This window comes from Chaetodon trifascialis, chromosome 2 (assembly GCF_039877785.1).
Source record: "Chaetodon trifascialis isolate fChaTrf1 chromosome 2, fChaTrf1.hap1, whole genome shotgun sequence".
Lineage (NCBI taxonomy): Eukaryota > Metazoa > Chordata > Actinopteri > Chaetodontiformes > Chaetodontidae > Chaetodon > Chaetodon trifascialis.
The window spans coordinates 16318043-16332278 of NC_092057.1; the positions used below are offsets into that span (position 1 = coordinate 16318043).

Sequence of the window (14236 nt, forward strand, 5' to 3'; positions counted from 1 at the left end):
TGGATACGGATTTTTCTTCTGCAAATCTAAGGATACAAAGTAAATATTAGATCATTTTTTGTCTTAGTTTTTTTCCTCCTTAAAATAGAAACCCTTCTTTCTAAGCAGAGTTCTATTTTATTGCAGACTGCAGCATTTTATTTTTTTTCTAGTTCCACATTGTTTCAGTCTTCCACGGGCCCCTCAGTCAGCAGGCTCTCAGCTGTAAAGCTGGTGAAGTCCCCTGCAAACATTTGCCTGTCCAGCCCATGCATGTCATGGTGGTTAATTATTAACAGCTCCCACAGTCTCGAAGGACTCAGGTGACAAGCAAGCACTCACCTGACTCGAGGTAGGCACCCTGGTGCAAATATACTGGTTTAAAAATGTCAGAACAACAGACACTGTTGGAGGGACTCGGTGCTTCAGTATTTCAATGCAGTATTTCAATAGATCTTACAATTCAAAAACTACAGCATCTAGCCTTTTGTTTGGAGCTGAAAACCGGTGCTGCTGAACATTATGACCCTCAAGTAACACTATATGCATTCAGGTGTTGCTTACTTTACAGAAGACATGAAAACCAAAGACGTGTCCTCTTGCTGATACAGAGAATTTGTTGCAGAACTGTAACAACTCGTTGCTATGTGACTATTTCATGCAGTTTACATGTCAAGAAGACTACTGTTGGAAACTGCAGCTTAGTCAGTTTCTTTACTCTGCTGGACCCACACAAGCACACTGCAATAAACAGATTTGTTTATCCTCTTTATCGTTCTTCCACATTAGAAAAAAAAACAAAAAAAAAACACCTTTCGATTGAATAGTAATAGATGCTCTTTTTTCTGTGTACATGTCAAAGTAAGAAGCTGCAAAGACAACCAAAGAGGTTAACAATATTGTGGACTGGGCTTTTGCAGCAGTGTCAACAGGATTTGTACTCTGCAGAAACATCCATGTCTTTCTCGCTTGACTTAAATAAAGTGTATTTATTTGGACATAAACAAAACTGTGTATTTATTTTTGACATAAACAAAGAAAATGACAAATTAATTAATCTAAAAATATTAGTTAGCATGAAATGTACAATACAGCATGTGATGGTACATTAAAACCATGTAAATCTTTTGAAATGAAACACATCTTCAGAAGGCATGAAGAACACTTTCAAATCACAGTCTGTGGTAATGACGTTAAAAAAAAAAAAAAAATCACCTGATTCAGGCAAAAGATTGACAGGCCTCATTATACTGTAGCAGCTACAAGGCTAAGGCAGTCGCTGCCTTAACATTTCGTTAATATGGGTCAGTATAACATTTGAACAATTTTTCATTAACCATGTATTAACCCTAAAGTCTGCAAGACTGCAACTACTCAAACCTTCATCTTGAATCACATGACATTTTCTTCAAGAACCTTAAATAATTTAATGTATAATAAAACATGGAAAAGTAACGATAACTCGACAGTTATACATATCTCAAAAATCAAAACTGAAAATGAAAGCTTCATACAAGATTTAAGGAAATCTTACGCAGTATAAGCCATTAGGAAGTGAGAGATTGAGATGAAGCTAAGGAAGAATGTTTCAGCAACATTTTGGTCACATCTGAAACTTTCTATAATGACAGTCTTTTCCATCCACCTGCATTACATTACCAGTAGTCGAGTAAAGAGGATGAGTCCCGAACACTAACCCTACCCTGTCTGGATAATTTTGGCTTAAAGATGGCTTTGCCATTTACTCAAAAGCTGATGCTTAATTACCAGCCCATCAACACGACCCATTTTCCGCATATCCAAGTTGGAATCTGGCCACGATCTGGCCTTGTGAAAGCATGACTCTCATGGGCTTGAGAATGAGTATTTTTTTGGACACCACAAGCAATACTTCATTCATAGAGGTAATCAACAAGAAAAACAATCTGTTTACATTAAAAAAAAACATTTAACTCAAAGTAAACACATGATAGTTTGAAGGCATTGTCACTCTAGCCTTAAAAAAAAATGAATCCCCTAGATATGCTTATGTATCTATCTGGGCAAAACAGCTACTACTTTCAGTTTTGCAGTCTGCTTGCTGGTAGCAGGTCCTTAGTAAATCAGGACTATATCCTTCAACGTATCCTTCTGGTTGCATAATCTAACACCATGCTAGCTGCTCCAAGTAAGGCAGGTTCCTCCAAGTCTGATGTGACAACCTTGATGTTCTGAGCAGAGACGAGGGCTCTCTCAGAGATGATGCGCTGCACTGAGTCCTGGTAGTAAGAGGCCAAGACTCCGGACAGAATCACCAACGCGGGGTTCACTATGTGGAGGATGTTAATGATGCCCACCCCAAGTGCTGTGGAAGCTGTGGAGAGGTGAAGATGAAGACAGATTAAAAATTAGATTTTTCTCTTGTTTTAATAGCAGATTAAGAGATTTGTACATGTATGTGTGCTCTTGCTTTGTGCTCTGACCCTTGTTAAGAACAGCATCGGCTTGGGAGTTCCCCAGTCTGGCTGCGTTGATGAGGTGGGCAGCAGTGACCGGCTCCGAGAGCTTCATATCCATCCCCTCCACCTTCAGCAGGTCCTCTGAAAGGCACATAAAACAGTCAGTTGTGTGTATGTAAATGATGAATGATGGTATGAGACATGTGAAAAGGAGCTATATTTAATGAACCCCTTTGCTAGGTTTTTTTCATCCAGCTAGATTTCAAAAAGGTCATACATCCGAAGACTATTTCCATAACAGAACAGTATGTTTTGTCTGCATCTACTCTTTGTAGTTTCAGTCGAGGGATTCCTATCTTAGAGTTCAAAGATGCCAAAGGAGGAACAAATCTAAAAGCTGTGTACACATACAATGTCTCAAAGACACACCTTTCTCAGCTGCTCTCTGAATCTTACAGGTGTATATAGAGCTTCAAGGAATGCACTGGGACTCATGCTCACCGTCGTGCAGCCTTTTGGCCTCTTTCTGCAGGGCCATGCCAGACGCGTAGGCCTCTATGCATCCTCTGCTGCCACACGAGCACTCCGGGCCATCTAATGAAACCGTGATGTGACCCAGCTCTGCAGCGCAGAAGGTACTGCCATGGATCAGCTCATTCTGATGGATGATCCCTCCTCCAATGCCTACACACAGGGGGAAGATTACTTACTCCGATTGTCAATGCAATTAAGCAACTGATGTATTATTTATTATAATGATAACAACTTGCTTCAATTCTTGATAGATGGCTCTCGGTTTGATACATTCACAACATATTTGGTGTGACATACAGTGTGCTGTGAAATCAGAGAAATCCTTAATAAGCCTAGATACGTCCCCAGAAAGACTAAATCTATCAAATCTACCAGTTTCCAAAAGGACAATTTCATTACATGTAATTTAACCCTGTTCACACTGATAACGAAGGACCAAATAACTGAATGAAAATCCTGACTTCTCACCTGTTCCTGTGATGACAGTGACAAAGTTCTCCACTCCCTTGCCGTGGCCAAACTTCCTCTCAGCCAAAGCAGCACAGTTGCCATCATTATCAACCCAGACGGGCAGGTGTAGGGCATCAGAGATGGGTGTTCTCACGTCCACTGAAGACCACTCCTGGATCAGGTTTGTGGAGTGCAGGACCACACCTTCTTGTGGGTTTACACGCCCGCCCGTGGACACTCCTAAGATGTAGAGGAGCAGCTATCAGATGACAGTCCTATAATGAGTTTTTGCATTAAGGAGTGTACTGTGTTCTTTTTTTTTTCATACCAACACCAAGTATTCTACAGTTGAGGCAGACCGCATCCTTCATGGCATCCTCACACATGTTTAGTATGAGCTTCATCCTGGCCTCGAAGGTCTTTGGATTGGCCTGAGTATACTTCTTTACTATGTTACCCTGGACAGAGAGGGAGGCAGTGAACGGGGAAGAAAAGGGAAGAATAGCAGAAGTGAAGACAAGTACGGCGTAAGTTCAATAGCATTTCATTGTCACATACCTCAGAGGAAATTAAAAGAAACATTTAGAGAGGACTATGTTTATCCAAAATCAATAAAAAAAACTAACATAATTCAGAGTTAATTAATAATGATTACTGCAAAACTGGATCAAATACTTTGATGAGGAGGGGCACCTAGCACTGTGATAAATACTTAAAGCTTGCAAAAATGGAATGACAGCCACGTCAAAAGGATTACATGTCAATGCAGCGTACCCTCATGCAGATAATGGCCACTCTGAGGTTGGTTCCTCCCAGGTCAACAGACAGCGCACTCTGTGTCTCCAGGATGTGATCGATGTCCTGGGAGATGGAGTCTTTCACTGGGGGGAAACAGAAAGTCTTCTGGAGGGGCTCATCCAGGTCAATGCTACGTAAAAACTTCAGAATACGAGGGACTGCGTTGCCGTCACCATAGATCTTAGAGCTGATGGGAAGCAGAAATACACCCATATCAGTCATCATATTCACTCACATCATATGCCACATTTACTGTGAGCCAACCAATTACAGTCAAAGACAATGTCAATTCAGCAAAATCTGCAAAATGACAAAAATGTACCTAAAAGAGCTCTCAACTGAATAAAAACTAGTCCTAATACAACAATATTAAAAGTGTCGACATGCCAGTGTTGGACAGGGAAATCAGGATGGAAAAGCAGAGCTGAGCCTGATTCAGTTACAGAAATCACATTAGTTGTAATCAGATTATTATTTCTCAGTACACACTGGAGGAGAAAGAGCCAGTGAAACAGATGGGGAGTACAGTACAGTGCTCTTACCAGGGGTATCTCTTTCCAAACTGCAGCTCCAGAGCATGGTAGATCTTATTCTGAGTGTCAGCATCTCTGACATGTAAAACATTTTCACCTGGCAGAGAGAAAAACACCATCAACACAGATGTTAAGATAAACATCCTGAGACAGATTAATTTCATAGGATAATGTTTGCTTTGGATTTCTAACATTTCTAACAGGAAATTTATCAACACAACTCAGCAGTAGCTTTGTTTACAGCCTTCAAAGCTGCTCTACGATTTCTAAAACTTTTGCTGCTCATTCCCAGTGGCAATGGTCAAGTATGCACACAATCATTTAGTTCATAATGTTATAAATACACATTTTGTAATCCTTAAATAAGCTCTGTAACCAAACGTATAAACACCGTCTGCAGAGCTGCAGAGCAAGTGACAACTACAGCAAAGGTAGACGGTAAACCTACCCGTTTCTCTGCCAGTTTGCCTTGTTCCCAGATTAATAACAGGCGTGCCGAAAGCCCCGGCCTCTCGTACCCCACAGCTGCTGTTGCCGATCATGCAGCCGGCGTGGCACACCAGCTGGATGAACTGCTCAAAGGGAATGTGCTTCACTGCCCGGAAGTTGGGGTGCTGCTCGATGCCCTTCTTTCGCATCACACGCACCATCTCCTTACTTCCTGTTTAAATAGGAAAGGGCTGGTCAAGTGACATAGATCCATCATAAATTCAGTTAACAAAAATGCTTTCTTGTTTTCGACAACCACTAATCCAAAAATGCCGTACTTGTCGTGATCCTAATTTCATTTTGACAAAACACTCTCACACAGAGCAAAACGGACCCCGGAAAAACAAGAAGGAAATAAAGGGACCAGAAAGGGAAACTAACCTGCATCAATGTTAGGGAAGAGGATGAGGGTTGTTTTGTTGAAGGAAAGCAGGGCGTCCAGCATCAGCCCATAGATCTTAATGGATTGCTGGATGTCAGTGGTAACTGGGTGCTGCAAAGCCACTATATAGTCACGCTTCTGCACCTTGTCACCTGCAACATGAATCAACACCCCACGCATGAAATACGAACATTCTCTCATGTCGCACTATATTTCTGTCTCATGACTGTCTCACCACATACCCAGCCAGCTTTTGATGATATCCATGTAGTCCTCTCTGTGGTGACTTGACAGCAGCTTATCATATGAAGGACAGCCAGCCAGCAGGATGCGGGAGTGGTCCTCACACATGGCGATGAGGTGCTGCTCTGCCATGCGTGTGCAGCAGGCGTGGTAATGGGCCAGTTTGCTGATGGCGTGGCGGATTGAGTCATCGATTGTCCCACTCACCTGGGAAAAGGAGCAAAGGAGAGACGCTGTGTTATTTGGTAACAATTACTACAATGTTCTTGCACAACACAAAATCTTACAGTTTCATCAAAAGAAAAAAAAAAACCTCTGTCACCTCTCATTTAAATCTTTTTTTTTTTTATGAAATTAAGGACAATATGTTTGCTTCCATTAATGTATTGTACTGTATAAAAATGCCTTCTTGATCCTTTTTGAGCACACCCCCGGGCACATTGTGTATCTTATTAAACAACATGTGACCAAAAAACAAAAAAGAAGTGTGCTTATGTAGGCTTGAACCAATCAATTTCAATCAAAGACACCATGACATCCACCCATCAATCAATCTTCAACTCTTGCAAATGGAATTACCTCATGATATGGGAGGTAAATACTCTTGATATCTTGAAACAGTATACATACTCTGTGTAGTGCAACATGAAATAATATACTCGAGCCCTGCCTCCTCACCTCTCCTCCCTCCAGGTGAAGTATTCTAATGTTCATTAGCGCTGCAGCAGTTGCTAGAGCCAGCGCGTCGAAACGGTCACCATGCACGACCAGGATGTCTGGGCGCAGCCTCTGTAGGACATCAGGGAGTTTCACAAGTGCCAGCCCAACGCTCTCCACCATAGCTGCCTCATCTTCTCCTCTCACAATGGTGTGGAGCTTGGAGCCGATGTCAAAGTCATCCTGTTCGATCATACGAAACGTGTTCCTGTAGAGTGGGGAGTCAGACGAATGAAAGGGAAAACTAAAGTAAAGGAGTGGAGTTTCATAACGAAGACAGATCTAAACACGACTGAACACCTGTGGGCGATTATTAATTATGCTGTGTTTATAATAATTTATACACTACCTCACTCTTTTGGGATCTGCAATAAGCTTTTCTAGATAGATACTGCTGTGCCACTCGGCCTTACCCGTAGTCATCTATGAGGTGGGAGCCCAGCACCACGACTTCCAGTTCAAACTCGTCAGGGTGGGATTTGAGGCCAAACATGATGGGGGCCAGCTTGGAATAGTCTGCTCTGTTGCATGTTGCCACGCACACCCTCAGCTTCTTCTCACACTACATCAAATCAAGATGTAACCGCCACACACGCATGCACGCACACACACACACACACAGAACATTAGCTGATTTAAATCTAGCATGCGCAATACATAAAAACTCATTCCTCTGTCCACTAGATGTCTGATATCATCTTCATGTATGCAGGCTTCATATATGCACTCATGCTTCTAGAAACTACAAACCCAACTACAGAATGATGATGTCATAAATAAATAAACTCTTATTTTCACAGAGTCAAAGTCACACCTGATTCTGCTCCTCTGTCCTTTTCCTGTCCATCTTTCCTCTCCCCCTTTGCATTCTCATATAGTAAAGCTCCTGAAAAACAAGGACAAAATCGAGTGTGAGATGCAGTAATGAGTTGTTAAAGCATATTAACCATTATTTTAAATACCCTAACCCACCCACAGGTCGTACTCACTTGGGCCTTCCAAATATTCAGATGCTGTAGCATGAAAACACAACAAAACTACACTAAAAATGTTTTGTATTTTACATGAAGAACACATGCTGACACATTTTTCCAGAGGTGGAAAACATGCTGTAGGACAGTGCTTTGCAAGGCAAGGCAAAGGTCAAACTCTAACTGGTGCTGGGGGTTTTTGGTGATGTTGGCTTCCCCTATTAACAGAAAAGCAATACCCTCCTACAAATACTTGCTGCCATCTGCTGCTGTGAATATGTTATGACAGTTGCCAAACAAGCAGTCAAAATCTTGTTTATTAGTATAAGACAACGCCAATTTTCAGGTGTCTTTTCCAGATAACATGCAGATTAAGAATATATATTTGAGCCAATGTGGTAAATCACAGAGACCTCAAATTCCAGAGCGGATTGAGGGCAAGGAATTCACAAACTCCTGAGGTTAGATTTCACCACTGACTGTGCATTTGCACTTCTGGGAATGGAGGGGGTCATTGACATCACAATGAGCTAACAAACAAGGATTAAAAGGAAAAAAAAACCACAGGGGTTCCCACTGTGGCACGAATGTTAAATTCCTTCGTGTTTTCCATGGCGTGATCCACTGCTTACCACAGGTCATACTGCTTGTAATATTGTCCATTTCCACTTAAAATGCCGTTACGAGAGCCATGGAAAATGTTTTATTATTTCCACTGCCTGCATTTTTTAATCATCCATTTGACCGGTGCAAATACAAACTACATGAATGATAAATGTACAATCATTAGCCACTGAGAATGCCTGCCAAATCAAAAACTAAGGCACTGGGTTTAACTCAGAGAGGGTCAGAAAGAAAGAGATATTAAGTTAATCAACACAGAAAACATAAAATCCAGCCCTTCATCAAAGAAGAACAGCTCAACTGTAGGAATCTACGTGAAGAACATAATGGAACATAAGATTCACCTTTGCAAAAAAAAAAAAAAAAAAAATGCTGACGTTCAATTAACAGAAGTTTGTTTACACACTATCTCATTGGACAAGCTAACTCAGCCACCAATCGGCACTTGCCAACCCACCATAATCTGTCTATGAAGGCTTTTTCTTTCCTGTTCAATAATTAACTAATATTATTGACTGCTTACAGGAAAGTGACATGTGATTTCAGCTGGGCTTTACAACTTCTTCTCTGTCACTGACACATCTTTAAGGTAATGTGGTTAAAATGTTTAATATGCCACGTTGTGCCAGCCATCTTTTATTTAGTGTGTGGGCTGATGTTTCCCACAGTTATGGTCTTGAAAAAGCACCGCTGCTTAGTTTCAGTTTAGTTCATGTTTCAAAAAAAGAAACATGAAACTCACAGATGGCTACAGGAGGGTGAGGACAGTACTTTGACAGCATCTCTGAAAACATGGAAATTCACATGCAGCCTAAAATCAGCAGCAGCAGCAACATCTTTGAAGGTGAAACAGCAACAAGAACTGAAAACACGAGAAACACACAACGCAATCCTGGCTGGCTGTACTCTCATGTGCCAGGTTATACAAAAAAATGCTCTTGCTCTAAATCCTGTGATTTACCCTGAATCTCATTCAGCACTCCATGACTCCTATTCAAGCATCACAAGACAGCATCAGCAGCCAGTGTTAGAGTATGGGGGCAGGGACACATGCAGAGAGGCAGGGATGACACAGCAACAGAGCAAGACAGAGATACTGTACAGACAGAAGAAAAGAGAGGTAATGACAGACAGTAAGAAAGAAAGGAAGGATATGAAGGCAAATAAGAAAAATATGTGAGAGAGGGGAAAAAAAGACCATCTGACTCACATGTGGGTTTATGCATAGAGAACCCGGATGCTTTTCCATCCCACGACTCTGGATTCAAAATCAAAATCACCCTCTGTTATTTTTTTTAAATCCTTCTTTTTATTTCTGCTGTTAGCCCGACAGAACGATTCAATGGACGGATGCAGGGCATGCGCAAGCCAGCGAAAGGCAGAGGAAGAGAAAGGAAGAGAGAGGCGGGGTGATACCGACATACAGCCGGGGGAGGGGCTGGGTTGCTTTGGATTAAAGCTGCCGATTGGCTGAGTGCAGGGAAGCAAAGAACATGTCTCCATGCCCATGTGACATGACAAATGTCAGAAACAATATGCTTCAGATGAATCTGGAGACTTTCAGAAAATAATTTGTAACATTTCCATGTGATCCTCATCTTAAAGTAGCTGACCAATTACGTGCAGCTTGAACAGGAAAAAAAACAAAGCAGTTCCGGCTCCCAGGCAGGACAAAAAGAAACCTAAATTAGGCCTCTTGCGTCTAATAGACAAGCTTGTGCCAGGAACACACTGCATGATTCTAGCCCGATTTTGAGATGATTTTTTGTGGCCAACAAATTACCAGCACCATGGCTGATCATGAACGGCAATCGGGTATCTATACCCGTGTAGTCTAACATGCCAAACGACCTGTCTTGCAGCATCTGAGGCACCCCATGGCACCCTGATGAAAACTCTAGCATGTCAGAATTTTTTTGTCTCGACACGCCTGGTATGACATCTCCCACAACATGTTCATGAGCATTTACCAAACAGGTGCTCTCTCCAGAGCACAGTCAGGTAACCATTGGGAGGAGGAGAAGGAGGAGGAGGGATGCTGAGGTTGCTGCTGCGAGGTGGGAGGACGACGATGGGGAGGAAAAGTTCCCTTGTACCATTCATCGCTAAACAGAGGTTGCTTTTTTTCCACATAACAATGTATTTTGTCCTTCTTGTCCTGTTTTTATTATGAAGTCAAGTCTGAATTTACCCTTATGAGCTCCATTATTTCCATTATTGCAGTTCTTGACTTGTCATAGCTTTGTATTTATCTTGTATAGCCTGATGAAGCACTGAGTACTGTTGGCTCATGCCAATGCTACTCAAAAAAATTCTTCACCATAAAATTGTGTGGGCTGGGTGTACAGTCCTCCCTTTAGTTTGGTTAATTATCTCAGCTACAGTCAGTCTCTGTCCAGGCCTGCACACAACACCACCAACACAGACAAGCCTCGCCCCTCTCCTAACAGACTGTGCCATTTGCAGTCCTTCACCTCATTGGTCAGAACAACCTTAGTCTTGAGCAACCCTAAATGATCTACCTTGCGCAGACATAGTTGTGGCTGGAGTTCAAAGCATAAAAACAATGCAGTCTACCACGACTGATTCACAGGAGCTCAATGACTCACCAGTACTAAGGGATCTCTGTTTATCTTAGAAGTTCAAGGGCCTACAGGCTTCTGCTTTCCACAATTTATCAAAAGAGTCCAAGGTACTGCTATCATATACTTTTCCAAAGTTACTAATGTCAGACAAATGAAAACAATAAAGTCAAATACATGGATTGACGCTGCATAAACTATTAATTTAAATGAAAAACTACACTGACATTTGCATTAATGCAAAATACAAAAATAAAATTCAGTCTTGAAGGCCTTAAAGGCAGGAAGTCTGTTTCCATGTCTTGAGGGGAATTCTTCCTGCTGAGCTCTCTGAAGCAGTCATGTAAAACAAGCACAGTCTTGAGTGTCGCCTTTAGGCCAAGATGTTTACGTTCTCTTTGAAGAAAAGCTAGAAGCACCTTGACTATGCTAATTTCTATGTGGCTTTCTTGGCAGTGCAACTATTTTTTACTCATTAGTCAAAAATTAGATATGTATCGATTAATTGGCAGCTGACAGGAATCTGAGGGTTATCTGCATGATCAACCATCACTGATGACCGGCCAATCAGTGTCAGGTGTGTCCAGTTTTGTGCCGGTCAAATTTACACACACACCTCACATGTTAGACAAAGTGGGATATAATGCACTTCATTTTCAGTTGGATTTTATTTAAAATAAAAGTTCTGTCCAGTAACCTGGGGCACTTTATTTTGAGATTTGAGGTTGAGAAGGTCCTGTAACCTGGTGTAGTTTGGGAGAAAATATCAGGGTTATGAAATAGTCAATGTTTTATTCTGAACATAGAACTGAAGTAAGAATATTTGTGCGTGCTGTCAATTATAGTTCTTAGAAAGAAAGAAAATCGAAATCGGCAGGTCAGACTCAGCTAACAATCGGTGCGTCTCTATCAAAAATGAAATTAATCATAGACTAGGTTAACTACCCTTTGTGTTGACACAGTTGTGACATCCTGGTTCACAGAGAACACAGAATGAGCTTTGTCCTTGTTCCTTGCTCCTCTTACTATCTTCAAATCAAACAGTCCACATAATACAGACTTACTTGACGACTAACATGTGCAATTGTGAAATTGTCTTAAGAAACATCGACCCAATGTATAATTAGTCTTTAAAAAAAAAAAAAAAAAAACCCTACTAAACAGCTATATACAATCTCCAGTACTGTTACAGTGAACTAGTAACAATTATCACTTCCTTTCCTATCTGACTTCCAGGACTGATATCTGCTTTGCTTATAAAGGCTTGGCTTTCATATAACAATCAAGCATCATAAACTCTGATAAATGGCAGATATATGATGAAAGCATCTCATATGCCTCTTAATGAGATACTGCCATCTAATGTCCTTTAGAAAGAAACAGTTACTTGTCCTGTGGGTGCATTTGCTCATCTTAATATTTAGATGTAACAATCCACTCATTAGCTCAAATAACATAAAGTACATAACATAAAGTGATTAATTAAAAATGATGTTGGTGTGGCCTGCAGTTAGAGGTGCATTCAAGCGCAGTCAGATATGGGTAGCTAGCTAACCTTTATCAAAATGAAGCGGATTTATTTTAATGGGACTGTTGGTACATCTCCTTTCTATTTAGTCGCGAACAAAATGTTCTGTGTAACCACAAAAGTTTGTTATCTTGAGGTTCAGTTCGCAACCATTTTGACCCAAATCACTTCTTTAAAGTTTCAGCAGCTTACAACTAGCAGATGAAGACAACATTAGGGCCAGTTACAATGATATCTTCACGAACTTCAGCGAACATTAACTGAGAAGACTCTCCGGAAGCGAACAATTCAAACTCTCCTCCTAGCTTGTCGCGTTTTAACTCAACGCTAGCAAGCTAGTGACGTGCGTGCTCATTAGCAGCACTTCTTTTCAGTTTGCATCTGTGAGCCTGAAGGCCAGACAATAGAAGAAAGGATTCCTAGAAAGTGCAAGCATGTGAGCTCCACACACATTCATCCACCGAGGGGAACAATACACACTAAACATTACGTCCCACTCCACCACCCCGTCACGTTCTCCTTATACGCACAGCGAGACCAGTTTTGCCCTCATATGCATAAAGTTAAAAGTATATGAACTTGTGCAAATTGTGATTTTTCGCGTAGGGCTGGTTCGTCTAGAATCCCACAATGCTTTGCGAAGCGATTCGCCCATGTACCATAGAAAATTAACGGGAAGCGAAGTTCGCGTCGCGCCGTACTTCCGTCAGTAGATAACGGTAATAAGGAGTACCTACAAAGTTGTGCTGTGAACAGCAAGCACGTCGACGAGTCTGACGATGAATAGTACGATTGCTAACACCACCATGTTGACATCAATGCAGTGTTATATTGGTAGTCTTTTGGACACCTTGACCGAATTACGTTATGTAGTGGCGCAGCCCGTAAAGTTAGCTAACGCTAACTGCTGACCTGAAGTTATCAACAGCAACCGTTTTATTATAATGTTGTGGATTTCCATGTAACAACACTTACCGTGAACTTTGCGGAGACGCTGCTTTCATCTCATGCTTCACGTATTTCCTTTCTTCTTAGAGTTTCCGCTGGCCAACGTTTCCAGTCAACGTTATTGAGCATCTGGGAAATCGCACGAGGGGCTTTTGCGGAGAACAAAACCGGATGTGCCTGACTTGGACCTTCATAATAAGATTTTTGATTTGATTTATTATTTTACAGTGTGTGTGTGGTGGCGGGGATAATGACACAGGGGATCATCCCAAAACACACTTCTCTTGCTTCTCTCCAGTCATCCTTCAGTGTATGCTTCCTTTAGGGCACAGTACCACAAAATCCATAAAATTTCTAAAATATAGCCAACACACAGCCAAAACCCATACACATAAAATATTCACAAAATTAATTCACGAGTCATCATCATCATCATCATCATCATCTCTCTCTCTCTCTCTCTCTCTCTCTCTCTCTCTCTCTCTCTCTCTTACATATATTTCACAGCTAGTTAGTTAGAGCATACAAAATACACTTATAAATTCTGTCAATAAAGTAGAATAGATAAAGTACTGCAATATGAATATGGAATATTGTGTATTGTTATACTGCTACTTTTACTGACAGAAATTACAGGATGTGAACATTTCTATCTTATAGCATTTATTTCCTTGAGCGCTGGACGGAAGTGATTACTGTAGGTTGGTAGCTTTATGGGGCTGCAGGCCAGCCGTCCAGAAACGTGGCAGTCCAGCAAAAATGCTGGAAACTATGAAAATGCGAAATACATAAATAATATATATGTTTAAATACAGTATACCAGAATATGCACTCGTGTGTGCGCGCGCATGTGTGTGTGAGAGAGAGCTGGCAGTACACCTTGAGGCATAGTCAAATGTCGAATCTGCAAAGGAAAAACAAATCACTATATTAACACATTTGTTCAGGACAAATGAGTAGATTCTGATGATAAAATGTTTTATCATACATTACCAGATGTTCTTAATTTTGGAGGTGTTG

General features: G+C 41.2%; 2 protein-coding genes across 4 annotated transcripts in view; one reads left to right on the forward strand and one right to left on the reverse strand.

The window, feature by feature from the left end:
- Window positions 1-14236, forward strand: part of shoc2 (SHOC2 leucine rich repeat scaffold protein) — a 370366-nt gene that overhangs the window by 317404 nt on the left and 38726 nt on the right. The gene's annotated exons all lie outside the window — the stretch shown is intronic.
- gne (glucosamine (UDP-N-acetyl)-2-epimerase/N-acetylmannosamine kinase) lies at window positions 683-13382 on the reverse strand. 3 transcript variants are annotated; one of them, XM_070980982.1, is made up of 15 exons: window positions 9369-9554; window positions 7553-7576; window positions 7378-7449; window positions 6977-7125; window positions 6525-6771; window positions 5846-6053; window positions 5603-5755; window positions 5181-5393; window positions 4742-4829; window positions 4176-4386; window positions 3730-3859; window positions 3420-3641; window positions 2919-3101; window positions 2442-2558; window positions 683-2332 (listed from the first exon to the last, which is right to left on the reverse strand). In XM_070980982.1, exons 1-15 carry the CDS (start codon window positions 9405-9407, stop codon window positions 2097-2099), a joined length of 2292 nt encoding a protein of 763 aa, XP_070837083.1. In that variant the 5' UTR covers window positions 9408-9554; the 3' UTR covers window positions 683-2096. The 3 variants fall into 3 exon arrangements, with proteins under 3 accessions (XP_070837083.1, XP_070837099.1, XP_070837091.1); XM_070980998.1 differs by lacking the exons at window positions 7553-7576; window positions 9369-9554 and adding an exon at window positions 13244-13382; XM_070980990.1 differs by lacking the exon at window positions 7553-7576 and having other exon boundaries at window positions 9369-9526.

Excerpts from the sequence above, each read along its gene's own strand:
- gne (XM_070980982.1), bottom strand. The coding sequence starts at position 9,407 with ATGGAAAAGCATCCGGGTTCTCTATGCATAAACCCACAT. Across the intron at positions 7,450-7,552 it reads TGAATATTTGGAAGGCCCAA|GAGCTTTACTATATGAGAAT; the intron begins GTGAGTACGACC and ends CTTGTTTTTCAG. Across the intron at positions 2,333-2,441 it reads CGATGCTGTTCTTAACAAGG|CTTCCACAGCACTTGGGGTG; the intron begins GTCAGAGCACAA and ends ACCTCTCCACAG.